Genomic DNA, 15,123 nt, shown 5'->3' with positions numbered 1-15,123 from the left:
AATTGGTTATTCACGTTCTAGTGATACGGTACAATAGGGAAGTTATATCAATGGAATACACAAGTGATTTGCAATAAACCGTCACAAGAGGATCCAAGACAAAAGTAAGCAATCATAACACTTATTTCATTTTATTAGCTACTCATACATGCACTTTTTTTTCTAGGTTTGATCAATGTGATAGTCATTTCATATCTAGATACCCAAATTCATTTTACAAGCAGTGTTACAAAAATCTATACAACAATGAATTGTAAAACACAGTAGTTATATAAACACATTACTTAATAAAACATAGGATCTGTATGTTTGAAACATTGCTATGACCCCTCTCTCATCACTTCCAGTAGAACATTAGTCAAAATGGATGACAAGCCCACCAACAATCAGCTACTCTCTCTCCTTCAACATAAAACTAGTGAGTCAGAAAAGAAAGAAACAGCAAAGCATTGAGATATTCTCTTTCCCTGACACACATGCTCGCGCGCACACACACACACACAAAGTACAATAGAGAAAATAAACCCCTAAATAATTGCATGTTAGAGTATGTCTTACACAGTAGTCATTAGTCAACCAGCAAATCTTTAGCAAATTATGTAATCCAAAAACGACAACTGATGTTAAACACTGCCAGTTAGGGTATCAATACTCAACCACAACACTGTAAACAATTGAACAAAGTGACAAAATAAAAGGAACGCCCCTCAGATTACAAAAAGTTGTGTTGACGATACGGTTACGGCTACAGCATCATATGTCCACAAGTATCCACCCACCTGATTTACACTTGATGTTACATCATCTTCATATGCACAGTTATCACAAACAGCACAACCAGAATAGAAGATGACTCTAAATAATACTTTTCAATGAACAAATATTTAAGTGCATTAAGTTAAAGATCAGATGAGTTGAAAGAATGCCATAGCATCTTCACCTAGAAAACAACATCTGTGGTTTTGGTGTGGCTCATTTACAGGTGGAGGATATGCACTGAAAATCAAAATGCAACTGAAACCACAAATAATATTCAAACTACAATATCATGACTCATGAAAGAAACACTTTTATACTGGACCATAAGTAATATATTATACTATATCATATTATATATATATATATATATACACGTATAAGCTTGCTGTGCTTGCTTTCAACAGATCCCCCCCAGCCCCAGATCCAATGTGGTTTCCTCTCACCCCATATTTGACTAGATAATGGATACTGTCATACTGTGTAAGCATCTCCTTTCTCATCTACATTCTCTAACAAGAGGTCTATCGAGACGTAGTGTGCGATGACTGTGTGTGTGTGTGTGTTTCCTGGTATTAGAATAGCAGCAGTGTGTAGGTAAGTAAAGTAAGCCTAGGCCCTCTGCTCTGCCCCACCCTCTCCTCTCCTCCTCCGCCTCAGTCTGACCACTCGTTCTCCTCAGGCTCTGAGTCCTCATCTGATTCGCTGTACTCCACTGCGATGCGTCGGGATAGGATGGTGGCCACGTCGTTCCCCACCGGCTCCTTCTTGGCTTCCTGCTCACGCTGCTCCTGCACCTTCCTCAGCTGGATGCCTGAGGACACAACACTACGGTCATCAACTGTACAGATTATACTTACTACAAACTGTCAAAATATATTTTCCCTACAGTAAATATGTTACTAGAATAGTGGCTTTCCATGTACAGTAATGTAGACAGATCATGTGGTATAATCCTGGCCTTTCCACCTAGTGAACCAGAGGGTCTCACCTCTGCGGATGGCTGACAGCAGGTCACTGCGTGCGTCACTTATCGGGATGCCTAGCACCTTGCCCTTCCTTGGCAGTGTGCCCCCAGAGGGGTGTATGGCATGGGCTGGAGAGGGAGCAAATGTTGGGGGGCCACCAGGTGGGGGTGGAGGAGGGGCAACAGGGGGTCCCCCAGTGACAGGGTGAGATGGAGAGGGGATGTAGCCGGCGGGTGGGGGTGGAGGGGGTGAGGGGCTGTAGGGGCGGGACAGGGTGGCCACGGTGCCAGGGGCCAGGGTGGGAGGCCCTGCTTTGCTGTCAAAGGCCGTCTGGGCTGAGGGGATGAGGGGAGGAGGTGGGGGCGGGGCCGGAGGGATAAAGTGCTCAGGCATCTGGTGACCGCTGTGGAACAATTAGAGGAAACCAACCAAGTCAGACATAGTCATTCTCACAATTCCAGCACTACATCGTTAACATTAGGATCAAATAAATGCCTGTGACATTTACTGTAGATAGAATAGGCTTTCAGACTTTAATTCAGCTTAGATAAAATAGCAAAAATGGGCACAGAAGGAGGGATGAGAAGGGTAGCTAGCTACACACCTGGCCTCTTTGGAAGTTGCGGGCCGGGGTCCGTTCAGGGATGGGTCTGTGGGTGTGGGTCCGTGGTGGGGCTGCATGCGGCCCAGGGAATGCTGGCGGCCTTGACCTGCAGCGGTAGCAGCAGCAGGGGGTCGGTAGGCCCGGTCCAGAGACTGGGTCTGGTTGGGGCCTGTTAGGTGCTCCTTCCCATCAGGACCCAGTACAGCTCCCTCCTGGGGTGGGTGGTTAGGGCTGGCAGGGTAGGACAGCTCATCAGACATACCAGACCTGCAATATTTAATCCACAGATAGAGGTTGATGTCATCAAAGCCGTTCAATATACACCTAATCTCATGTCAATGGACATCCTAAAAAATCTATTTGTCATCTAAAAACCTAGTAGCCTAATATTCAAACATAATATTTTTGATGTGAAGGAGTACAATGTAGAATATTATATGTTAAAGGGATAATGCGAGATTTCGGTCATTTTTCTACTTACCCGGAGTCAGAAGAACTCATGGATACCATTTTTATGTCTCGGCGTGCAGTTTGGAGATGATTGAAGTTAGCATAACATTAGCTTAGCGCAATTGCTGATAGTCTCCCGGTACAGTAGCCAGCTCCTCTCAAAAGCAGGGAAATAGACCTTCTAACTACTTCAAAGCTTGGTGGTTGGTCATTTATAGTCTTACAAAGCTATACATAGTAATCAATATTTTATACATTTGTTTATTTTACTGATAATCATAAGAAACGAGATTCTATTCACATCCTCACTCTGACCCGTTGTCGCATAGAGATGTACAGTGGGGAAAAAAAGTATTTAGTCAGCCACCAATTGTGCAAGTTCTCCCACTTAAAAATATGAGAGAGGCATGTAATTTTCATCATAGGTACACGTCAACTATGACAGACAAAATGAGAAAAAAAAAATCCAGAAAATCACATTGTAGGATTTGTAATGAATTTATTTGCAAATTATGGTGGAAAATAAGTATTTGGTCACCTACAAACAAGCAAGATTTCTGGCTCTCACAGACCTGTAACTTCTTCTTTAAGAGGCTCCTCTGTCCTCCACTCGTTACCTGTATTAATGGCACCTGTTTGAACTTGTTATCAGTATAAAAGACACCTGTCCACAACCTCAAACAGTCACACTCCAAACTCCACTATGGCCAAGACCAAAGAGCTGTCAAAGGACACCAGAAACAAAATTGTAGACCTGCACCAGGCTGGGAAGACTGAATCTGCAATAGGTAAGCAGCTTGGTTGGAGGATTGGGAGAATGTCATATGGTCAGATGAAACCAAAATAGAACTTTTTGGTAAAAACTCAACTCGTCGTGTTTGGAGGACAAAGAATGCTGAGTTGCATCCAAAGAACACCATACCTACTGTGAAGCATGGGGGTGGAAACATCATGCTTTGGGGCTGTTTTTCTGCAAAGGGACCAGGACGACTGATCCGTGTAAAGGAAAGAATGAATGGGGCCATGTATCGTGAGATTTTGAGTGAAAACCTCCTTCCATCAGCAAGGGCATTGAAGATGAAACGTGGCTGGGTCTTTCAGCATGACAATGATCCCAAACACACCGCCCGGGCAACGAAGGAGTGGCTTCGTAAGAAGCATTTCAAGGTTCTGGAGTGGCCTAGCCAGTCTCCAGATCTCAACCCCATAGAAAATATTTGGAGGGAGTTGGAAGTCCGTGTTGCCCAGCGACAGCCCCAAAACATCAATGCTCTAGAGGAGATCTGCATGGAGGAATGGGCCAGAATACCAGCAACAGTGTGTGAAAACCTTGTGAAGACTTACAGAAAACGTTTGACCTGTGTCATTGCCAACAAAGGGTATATAACAAAGTATTGAGAAACTTTTGTTATTGACCAAATACTTATTTTCCACCATAATTTGCAAATAAATTCATTAAAAATCCTACAATGTGATTTTCTGGATTTTTTTTTCTCATTTTGTCTGTCATAGTTGACGTGTACCTATGATGAAAATTACAGGCCTCTCTCATCTTTTTAAGTGGGAGAACTTGCACAATTGGTGGCTGACTAAATACTTTTTTTCCCCCACTGTATAGAGGTCACAACGTTGTATCTGTCCCATTATGACGTCTGTGAGCGGACGGGCAGCACCATTGAGACACATACAATGTTGCGCTCTCAATACATCTCTATACCTAAATCTCAAAACCTCGCAGTTTCCCTCTAAGGAACATGCATGCTTTCGAACATTTAGGTAGATGGCAGTAGAAAGCAGATTTTGTACATTTCCATTTCGTGATTCGCATTTCCCTATATTTCACATAATACTGTATATATAATCATATATGATATATAATAATTGTTCCTTGATTGATTGATGCAGTGCATCCCTACTGACCTGTCTGGAGAGAGGGATCCCTCAGAGGACATGCCATGGTAGGGTGAAGGTGTGAGGCGGGTGTCTGGGCGGAACTCCTTGTCGTAGGCCATCATGTTCCACTCCTGACGACGGTTCCGGGCCTTCCTCACCTTCTTCACCTCCCGGCTGGGGTCCTCCACCTGTTTCTGCTCCTGGAAATGACAAATGTATGAGACTGTGACTCCAGCTGAAATACAGAGATATGGACTGCACCAGAGGATTCCCTCAGAATGCGGTATAAACCCTACGTATGGGAAAAAACTATCATCAACTACCATCATTATGGGACAAACATAAACCATAAACAGGGCATGTAAGTGCACATTTATTATGTATAAAATGCATTTAAGTTCTGCTACGGTTCCTTCCACTAGTGGTGGAAGTTCTAAGTCTTGGTTCTTAGTAAATAAATAAGCATGCTTCCTCTAATTAAGTCAATTTTAACTATATAGCTTAGTAGTGTTCGTAAGAGGTTTTTCATCTTGCTAAAACACATATGGCTATTTACTAACCATGTCATTGTCTCCTGTCTTGCGCCCTCCCTCGCCCCTAAGCCCTCGCTCTCTTTTTCTCTCGTTCCTTCCCATCCTCTATCTCCGTCTAAACACACGTCCACTTCCACCTCCCCAGGCTTAGGAAGCTTGAGCACAGACAGTCTAAAATGAGCAATGAGCTAATCCTGACTGGCCTGATGTTAAATGGTGGAGGGAGGGAGAGAGGGTCTGAGAGGGAATAAACAGCCAACAGTCATGAGAATATAGAGGATAAGAGAGAGCTGTTCTTGTCTATTAATGTTCTGTATTATGTCATGTTTCATGTCCTGTGTGAACTCCAGGAAGAGTAGCTGTTGCTTTCGCAACAGCTAATGGGGATCCTAATAAAATACCCAAAATACCAAGAGCCAGCAAAGAGCTTGGAGCAAAATGTAGCAACATGTGTGAGTAGTGATTCATCATAGATACACATAAACACACATCCAAACAAACTCACTCACCTTGTCACCTGCCTTCTGCTTCCTCTTCTCCTTCCGCTTGTTTTCTGTTGCTTGGATCATCTTCTCCTTCCACAGATTAAAGAAGTAGGATGGGTCTGTGTAGAACTTCAGGCCATCCTTTTTGTCATCCCTGTATGACAACACATCCTGACCTGAGACTGTGCTTTGGCAATGCAATTGACACCTACACTTTATACATTATATAACTATGTTATAATTCACATAAATTGCACATCCCCAATGCTTAATTCTGTATCCTGTACCTAAGGATAAATGCAAAGATTAAAGTGGGGTTCAGTAAGTTGTAATGTGATTGGTTGAGGGCTGACCTGTAGGGGCTGAGGATGTTGAGGGGTGGAGGTTTGTCACAGCGATGGTACATCTCCATGACAGGGTTGAGGATGGAGTTCCTGGACACCACCTGCTGGTCCTGGATGGTGGAGCTCTTGAAGGCCTTCCTCATGTTGATGTCCTGCAGCGAAACTGGGACCAGAATGCCAAGAATGAACACACTGAATGAACCCTCGAACACTGACTCATTATCAGCTATGAATGGCCATGGCATCCCAATTTGCATGAGGAAGTTTAGAAGTTCAATAACATGAAAACCAACCACATTCATTAGTGGTGTATCAATGCTTCCTCTTATAAGAACACAATTTAATAGGACCGCAAACAGAGGGTCATGAGTCATGATTAAGGTAAGTAGAGATGCTAAATGGGATACATACAGTGTGTTCGGAAAGTATTCAGACCCCTTGACTTTTTCAACATTTTGTTACGTTACAGCCTTATTCTACAATGGATGAAATAAAAAAAATGTCCTCATCAATCTACACACAATACCCCATAATGACAAAGTGAAAACAGATTTTTAGAAAATGTTGCTGAAATGTATTTACATAAGTATTCAGACCCTTTGCTATGAGACTCGAAATTGCGCTCAGGTGCATCCTGTTTCCATTGATCATCCTTGAGATGTTTTATAACTGGATTGGAGTCCACCTGTGGTAAATTTGATTGATTGGACATGATTTGGAAAGGCACACACCTGTCTATATAAGGCCCCACAGTTGAAAGTGCATGTCAGAGCAAAAACCAAGCCATGATGTCGAAGGAATTGTCCGTAGAGCTCCGAGAAAGGATTGTGTCGAGGCATATCTGGGGAAGGGTACCAAACAATCTCTGCAGCATTGAAGTCCCCAAGAACACAGTGGCCTCCATCATGCTTAAATGGAAGAAGTTTGGAACCACCAAGACTCTTCCTATAGCTGGCCGCCCGGCCAAACTGAGCAATCGGGGGAGAAGGGCCTTGGTCACTCTGACAGAGCTCTAGAGTTCCTCTGTGGAGATGGGAGAACCTTCCAGAAGGACAACCATCTCCGCAGCACTCCACCAATCAGGCCTTTATGGTAGAGTGGCCAGACAGAAGCCACTCCTCAGTAAAAGGCACATGACAGCCCGCTTAGAGTTTGCCAAAAGGCACCTAAAGGACTCTCAGACCCCTGTATATATAGCCTCCCTACTGTTATTTTATTTTACTTCTGCTCTTTTTTTCTCAACACTTTTTTTGTTGTTGTTTTATTTTACTTTTTTATGAAAAATAAATGCACTGTTGGTTAAGGGCTGTAAGTAAGCATTTCACTGTAATGTCTGCACCTGTTGTATTCGGCGCATGTGGCCAATACAATTTGATTTGATTTGATTTGAAGATTATCTGGTCTAATGAAACCAAGATTGAACTTTTTGGCCTGGATGCCAAGCTTCACGTCTGGAGGAAACCTGGCACCATCCCTACGGTGAAGCATGGTGATGGCAGCATCATGCTGTGGGAATGTTTTTCAGCGGCAGGGACTGGGAGACTAGTCAGGATCGAGGGAAAGATGAACGGAGCAAAGTACAGAGAGATCCTTGATGAAAACCTGCTACAGAGTGCTCAGGACCTCAGACTGGGGCGAAGGTTCACCTTCCAACAGGACAACAACCCTAAGCACACAGCCAAGACAACACAGGAGTGGCTTCGGGACAAGTCTCTGAATGTCCTTGAGTGGCCCAGCCAGAGCCCAGATTTGAACCTGATCGAACATCTCTGGAGAGACCTGAAAATAGATGTGCAGCAACGCTCCCCATCCAACCTGACAAAGCTTGAGAGGATCTGCAGAGAAGAATGGGAGAAACTCCCCAAATACAGGTGTGCCAAGCTTGTAGCGTCATACCCAAGAAGACTCGAGGCTGTAATCGCTGCCAAAGGTGCTTCAACAAAGTACTGAGTAAAGGGTCTGAATACTTATGTAAATGTGATATTTCAGTGTTTTATTATTAATATATATGAAAATAATTCTAAAAACCTGTTTTTGCTTAGTCATTATGGGGTATTGTGTATAGATTGATGAGGGGGAAAACAATTTAATCCATTTTAGAATAAGGCTGTAACGTAACAAAATGTGGAAAAAGTCAAGGGGTCTGAACACTTTCCGAATGCACTGTATACAGTATCCGGTTTATCCCAGGCTGTATAATGAAAATCAATGTATTAGTGATTGCAGCAGCAGGGAGTCTGTGGCTCAGCTGTGGGGCACTAAGCCCTGGTGAAGCCTTTGCATTATGCATTATGCAACGGTGTGTTTTACTTCGCTAATTAGCATGGTGCTCTTCATTTGATGCTTATTCACGCTCTCATACCGTATGCTGTGCTGTAACTTTGCCTGGGTATGATCATGCTATAGCATGTACTGTATGATTTGACCAGTCTCCTTCCTCAGTAGATTCTGCCACACCCTTACCACCCCTCCCTCATAACCCCTGTCACCCGCTGCCTCCACCTACCCTCCTCCACAGTGGAGTCCAGCTGGGTGACTTTGACAGCCAGCAGGTCCACTCTCTCCTGGAGGCTGTTCATTCTCATGTAGAAGCTGTTGGCCTCGTTGAACAGCTCCCCAAAGATGTCCTCTGCATGTCGACCTGCATTCACAAAAACACACACCATGCATTAACAGAGGCCAGGGTCAGAGTAGGGCTATGAGAATGTACCTTTAAAAGAACCCATACAGTACATGTTAAAAAGTACTCTCTGAAATAGTTTGGTTAAGATTTAAATTCCATTCAGCATTCAGTCAGTCACTGTCAGTCAGCCAGCAGTCAGACAGTCGGTCAGTCAGACAGCAGTCAGACTGTTAGTCAGTCAGTCAGGTGTGTAGACTTACTCAGGCCCCCCAGCTGTTTGATGATGGCTGCCAGGGTGCTGTTAGTGACACACTCCAGCTCGCTGGTGACCCCGTCCGGCACGGCTCCACGGCACAGGTGCCTGGGCTCGATGCATCTCTTCACCAGCGGCATGGCGGCTGCGCCCTACACACACTCACCTACAGAGAGCCACGGAGGAAGGGTTAAAAACCACTCCAATTATCACATTAATTACGGCTATAGAACAATATAACTCAGTCTTCAGTTGAGCAATCTATATTGAACGCCATGCTGTGTGACACCTCAAATTAGAGGCACTGAATTAAGAAAGAGTCAATAGGCCGGGGAGAGGGAATGGAGCAGGGGCGGTGTGTTCAATAGGGCGATATGGGCGACGCACTGCCAAACGGGAAAAGGAAGGGATTTTTTTTCTAATCAATTATATCACGTCAACAGTAGTTATCAGTGTTGTAATCTAGACGTCTGATCTGCCACAGTGCCACTAAATGTCCAATCAGGCTAAAGTCGTGCTTCAAATGGCCCCCCCCCCCTTTTGGGGCGATTTCAGTCAGGTTGAAAATCGCCCAGAAGTCTGTCATAGACTCCCATGTAAAATCTATTTTTTTCAAATATCAGAGCTTTCAATACAATCTCTATGGGTTTCTGAGGGCTTGCACTTACGCGCTTTTCGTCATACGTAACATAACCATGAACGTAACTAAGAAAAGAGCGGGTAGCAGCGTCAATCAATTCACTACTACTATCAAAATGGCTAGGCTTCAGTGCAACTCGATTGTGTCTTTGAAAGAAGTTCCTTTTTGTCGGCGAACAAATGAAGATAAATTGGCAACGAAACAATTAGGACCTCCCAGACCAAATGTAATAATTCAACAGGTTTCTACTAAAGGGGGGAAGTCCTACACCCGAGGATTTTCCAAAAATTGGTACGAACAAAAAACCTGGCTAGCAGGCTGCGATGTAGCTAATGCAGTCTTCTGCTACCCCCTGCTTACTCTTTCACCCTGAAGGCGGCACGGCAGACAGCACCGCTTGGACAGCGACTGGTGTGTAACGGACATGCACCATCTTTCAGGAAAGATTAAGAAACATGAGCTGTCAAAGACCCACATGGATAGCTGTTTGAGATTGTCTGCTTTGGGGAGAGTGAACATTCCCACTCAACTGGATGAGGGATACAGGCTAGCTGTCCGCCGCCACAACGATGAGGTTAGTGTTGATAATCACAAGTTTACTGGAGAACTGAAACTGACAAGGCTGACAAGATAGGACCCTTTTGTCCATTGTTATTGGATAGGAACAGAACTTATAACCAGCTCCTGACCTAAATAGATCTTAGCACAACATTTTACTCAACATATCATATTCCATATTCACTATAACAAATATATTTACTACGACATTAGCAAGAACCGCCACATCCTCAGCCGGCTAATCCAGTGTGTGAAGTTTTGCGGAGTGTTTGAGTTAGCTTTGCGAGGCAAAGATGAAACTGAGGGCTCCACCAACCCTGGTAAGCCAACACTTTTGAGATCAGTCAATAAATGCTTCTGGTATTGACTTATATGCTGCCCCTGTCTTCATGTTGTTGCTGGACATATATTTTTTAAAATGTGTGTAGGTCACCTAAATCATCAGAAAAATTGCCCCCCCTGAGAATTTTTTCAGGAGCCGCCACTGGAATGGAGAGACGCATTAGACACCATGTAATTAACCAACAGAGGGAAATCACAACATCTACAATGGTGCAATCATATGGACTAATAATAAAATGTGTACAGGACAAAGACCTAGTATTGTCAAAGAAAAGAGGTTGAGAGAAAGCATTGATAAAAGGTCATCACTTAATTAGTACGATTATAATAGTAGTTACTACGTTTTAAAGAAAGGCAAGGACAATCAAAGGAAACCTGGAAATTAAGATTCAAAGGTCGGGTGGCACAGACTGTGAGTGAGAAAGTGCCTAATGTTGTCGGAGGATGACACCGAGTGGGTCGCTCCGGAACTGCGACCCCCTCCTGTAACATATCATGGCCTATTGCACAATGGATAGTGTGTGATTGACAGTCAGTGAGTGTGACAGTAAGTATGTGTGTAACAGTGAGTGAGTGTGTGTGTGTGTGTGGGGATACAAACTCTGTGCTCAGCCCATCAGGCTAATGGGTAGTGGCCATCTAGCCTGAATCTCTCCCCACACAGCCCTAATATAGGCTGGCATGCCTTTACACAACCGCCTGGCATTCTTTTATACAACTCACTGCCTACTGCTCAGCATGTCCCTATAGTGGAGACAATGGAGGGGACCTCTCTTCCTCTGGCTCTCTTTCCTCTTTCACAATGTTCTCCCTCCTATCTCTCTCAGTTCAATCACTGTATTTATAATTAATTTATTGGCCTTTAGATGTCTTGTGTCTTTCAAGCACTGGTCTAAAAAAAAAAAGATCGCAAAAATATGCAGTACAAAAATAACCCAATAAGCATATCCAATGACAAAGAGCTTGGATCCAATGAGAATGGGCTTTCATCTTAATTTGGCATTTGGGCATACCAAGTCTAAAAAAAGGCTTACCTACAGTAAGCTTACAAAGTTTGCTTGTGAGATAGTACTACAGTACTCTATGTACCCTATATAATTAAGGCTATTCTGTTCATGTCAATGAAAAAAAGACTGTGGGCTTCAGAATTGTGTATATTCTGTGATCATGTGGTGTGAGTAGTGTACAAGCAAACAGCAAGGGGCTCTACTATATCAGGGCTACAGTCTAGGACCATCACCATGGCAACCTCCAAGGGCCTTTCCTTATGCTCTGCTGCCCATTGCAACGTGATGAGAACAAGTACATTTGAAGGAAATGGAACAAAGCAATCATACACATAGAACAAAGCAATCATACACATAGTACACTGTAAATAGAAACATAGAACCAGAAAAAATTAATAATAATAATAATATTTAAAAAAAATAAACAGGACCAGAATGACAAAGAACATTATTATTTTTCCTACATCAGCATATCATCTTGGAATATCAGGCTTTAATTATATTTATCCTATTTAAAATAAATAGGACAAGATGTTCCCCAAGGCTACAGAGTCCTTTTTGCAGCTGTCAAAATTGCAATAAATTGGCACGGTGAAATAGCTAAACATGAGTAAACAACCTCAAGGGGAACCTCTAGCAGGGAAGCGCAGGGGCAGTGCGTGTGACTGTGCAACCTCATGCACGGAGACTATCACAGAGAGACGGGTTCATGATACTCTCTGGAGGATGGGAGCTGGCCTTTTAACATGTCTGCTCTGCAGCTCCTAGGTTATAACCTCACTCTGCTCTATGCTACACTGTGCAAACCTTGAGTTCATTCATTGAGTTCAAAAGCATAGAAGTTGAATAGTTGAAAGTGCAGTTGATTTTAGAATGAATTCTCAAGTGGTGAAAGCTTCCAGCTTCAGAAGGGTTAAGACAGGATGATAAAACGTTTATTTTCTCTGTTTCATGGAGAAACTAATACTCACATACACGTGTAAGTGGATCACATTGCTACTTAACTTGGATTGGAAGTCATTTTACAATCATTTAAAGCTGCCATTAAGAGCATGCTAACAGAGATCCTGCCACTTACATTGTTTTGCAGTCAACAATGATAATGCTAAGTAGCTGAGTAAACAAATCCAACGCTATAGGTTACTGAATCTCCGCAGCCATAGTCAGCTTTCTGTATCCATAAGATGACATACATTTACTATCTGGGTGAACTATCCCTTGAATCATTTATACAGGACTCGCTCCTATTGCTGAGACCACTGAGACCCCACCTTCCAAATGCTTATTTATTTCCTGACATAGCTTATTGTTCAAATATGAATGAGTGAACTTTCTGTTCTCCTTTGTGTGTCAATTCTTCACAAATGATCACTTTCACACCCAAACACTGCTGTCCCCTCAAAAATCTATTGGCCTCCAGTCTGTTGCTGGCATCTGCTAACTGCTACACTCTTCCACATTTTTTGCCATCCTTTCCATTGCTCACAATGCCCCTTTCTTGTTGGAGTTTCTCACTATTCAAACGAAGAGAGGCTCTCAGAATCTGGCTAAATGCTACCATTGATTCCGAAACATAAAGTTGGGTGTCTTTTCTCTCATTCTTGTCTCCTCTGCTGGAGCCAGTATAGCACGCCGCCACAGCCTCCGCACAGTCATGGGAAGAAAACTGATTAATGAGTGGAAACCATAGCAACACTTCCACAGTGCTGCTAGCATGACACTGGCTCCAGGCTCCCTTTTACATAATCTATGTTCAGAACAAGATAGTAGAAACTCAATGATCTACTGCATTCCTCCCATCGCAGCCCTAGCAGTTCAACCCTAGCCCGTGGGTGAATCTATTAAAACTAGGTAAGAGCAATGAGAATATGTAAAGATCAGCACAGTTATGAGTAAAATATACAAGCACAGCACCCAACTTTACAGGTTCCTCCTGCTCCTGAAAAGAGGCGAATCCTTAAAGAACTGTATGGAGTCTATCGAAGTCATGACACCATAAGCGTCCTCCGATGCTTAAAAAGTTACAGGTGCAAACTGTCACCGCAATTAAGACCACATTTTATGGCCTACCCTTTGTAATCCCCAAATCAATAAAGATCGCCAAGCTACCATTTGGGTTAACAAATAAAACAAGTCAACCAAGAATTGTCTGTCAATTATACAAGGTCATACACTACCAAGGCCAACCAAAATGTGTTCCATATCAGCTCTGAGGCCCCCCTCCTATTTCTTTCCTAAAAGCTGTTTGGGCCCTTGGTCGCAGAAATGTGCCTCTTTTCATGAGAAATGGTTGAAATATGCCCAAATATTGGGGTGACATGTCAGACTAGTGATACTGCTTTTAATGCTGTTGTCTGTTGATAATAATATATGCCATTTACCAGACGCTTTTATCCAAAGCAAATTACAGTCATGCATGCATACATTTTACGTATGGGTGGTCCCGGGATTTGAACCCATTAACCTGGCGTTACAAGCTCCATGTTCTACCAACTGAGCCACAAAGGACACCGATAATCTTAGGAGAACACCTGGAATTCTCATCTCGTAGGATATACAGAAGGCTTTATTTACATAATAATAAGCAGGTTGACATTTTTGGGGCTGAATTATGTTCTGTAGCAATTAATTACTGTCGTTTTCACGTTGTTTCACAGTAGCCTAGTTTGGTAGGCCTAATTTCTTTCTAACTTCATAGTAATAGATGAGCAGATATGTGACTCTACACCTGCAGCCTCATGCAGGTACAGATTACTTTTCCAAAAATATCCATATTACTTAATTAGTAGTCATCCTTCATTAGACATCTGACTGACTAGAAAAAAAGAATGACATCAGTGAGTTCATGCAGTTGGACTGATGATTACGTCATATATCCTACCATTGCTGCTTCTGCACAAGCATGTGATTTGTAACGTAAAGGGAACATAACAGGTGTTCGTATACTATAGGTATAGAGCTACAGCAGTTAACCAGTGTTCAAGTACATCTGAAGATAGGATAATCGTGACCGTAAAGAGGAAAACCAATATATTGATTGATTAGAATTGACCAGGATAAGGGTGTCTTGATTGCATTTCGAGTTGTGAGAGCGTCAATCTATGTCACTAATTCCGAGGCACAATATCTGTCACAGAAACATATATTTTTCTTTCCCATGTAAGCATTTCTTATATTGTAAAATTATAATAAATAGTACCAGTCACCTGCATACCCTGTAGTCTTGTTTAGTATTTTTTCCACACAAACACATTATATAATTGGAAATACTTATTGTGCAATATAGAATCATGTAGTGTATCCTAGCGATCTAAGAACGGTAAAATGGTACCTAAATCTACTTACCACTGGTTGTTTATCTTTCCCTTGACTTTTTATTTATTTTTACTTCCTCTCGTTGGCTGTATTATTTGCCAGCTATTTAGACATCACGCATGGAATAGATCTAGATCGAAGGCGTTGCTGCGCGCTACCATCATTACCGATGCATTATCAAAGTCAAGGGAATGGACGACGACGCTGAAATCTGGATTCCCTTATGTCTGCATGTGTGTTTCCTTGGCAGCGTCGGCTTTCCTCCGCGAACGCGAACGCTCTGCAGCAGCGAAACCACGGCGCATGCGTATATGGGCTCACACAGACCACCACCCTGTGTTTCCAAGATGCC

The 15,123-nt window shown here is 42.9% G+C and overlaps 1 protein-coding gene across 1 annotated transcript; it reads right to left on the bottom strand.

Annotated features, from left to right (window-relative positions):
- Positions 1–115: 115 nt before the first annotated feature.
- Positions 116–15,051, bottom strand: LOC121579635 (wiskott-Aldrich syndrome protein family member 3-like). The gene is made up of 9 exons (XM_041894399.2): positions 14,802–15,051; positions 8,917–9,075; positions 8,540–8,674; positions 6,043–6,196; positions 5,714–5,843; positions 4,699–4,871; positions 2,329–2,595; positions 1,748–2,127; positions 116–1,570 (listed from the first exon to the last, which is right to left on the bottom strand). The coding sequence occupies exons 2-9, from the start codon at positions 9,047–9,049 to the stop codon at positions 1,413–1,415; spliced, it is 1,530 nt and encodes a 509-aa protein (XP_041750333.1). The 5' UTR covers positions 9,050–9,075; positions 14,802–15,051; the 3' UTR covers positions 116–1,412.
- Positions 15,052–15,123: the final 72 nt, after the last annotated feature.

The sequence above is a fragment of the Coregonus clupeaformis genome, chromosome 13, assembly GCF_020615455.1.
Source record: "Coregonus clupeaformis isolate EN_2021a chromosome 13, ASM2061545v1, whole genome shotgun sequence".
Taxonomy (NCBI): Eukaryota; Metazoa; Chordata; class Actinopteri; order Salmoniformes; family Salmonidae; genus Coregonus; species Coregonus clupeaformis.
Note: the sequence above shows the minus strand (reverse complement) of the source record. Positions and strands in the feature narration are given on the sequence as shown.

Bases quoted from the DNA above. Each gene is read 5' to 3' on its own strand.
- LOC121579635 (XM_041894399.2), bottom strand. From the start codon at position 9,049: ATGCCGCTGGTGAAGAGATGCATCGAGCCCAGGCACCTGTGCCGTGGA. The intron at 6,197-8,539 runs GTAGGTGGAGGC...TTCTGGTCCCAG, and splicing joins GGACTCCACTGTGGAGGAGG to TTTCGCTGCAGGACATCAAC. The intron at 1,571-1,747 runs GTGAGACCCTCT...TTGTGTCCTCAG, and splicing joins GCTGTCAGCCATCCGCAGAG to GCATCCAGCTGAGGAAGGTG.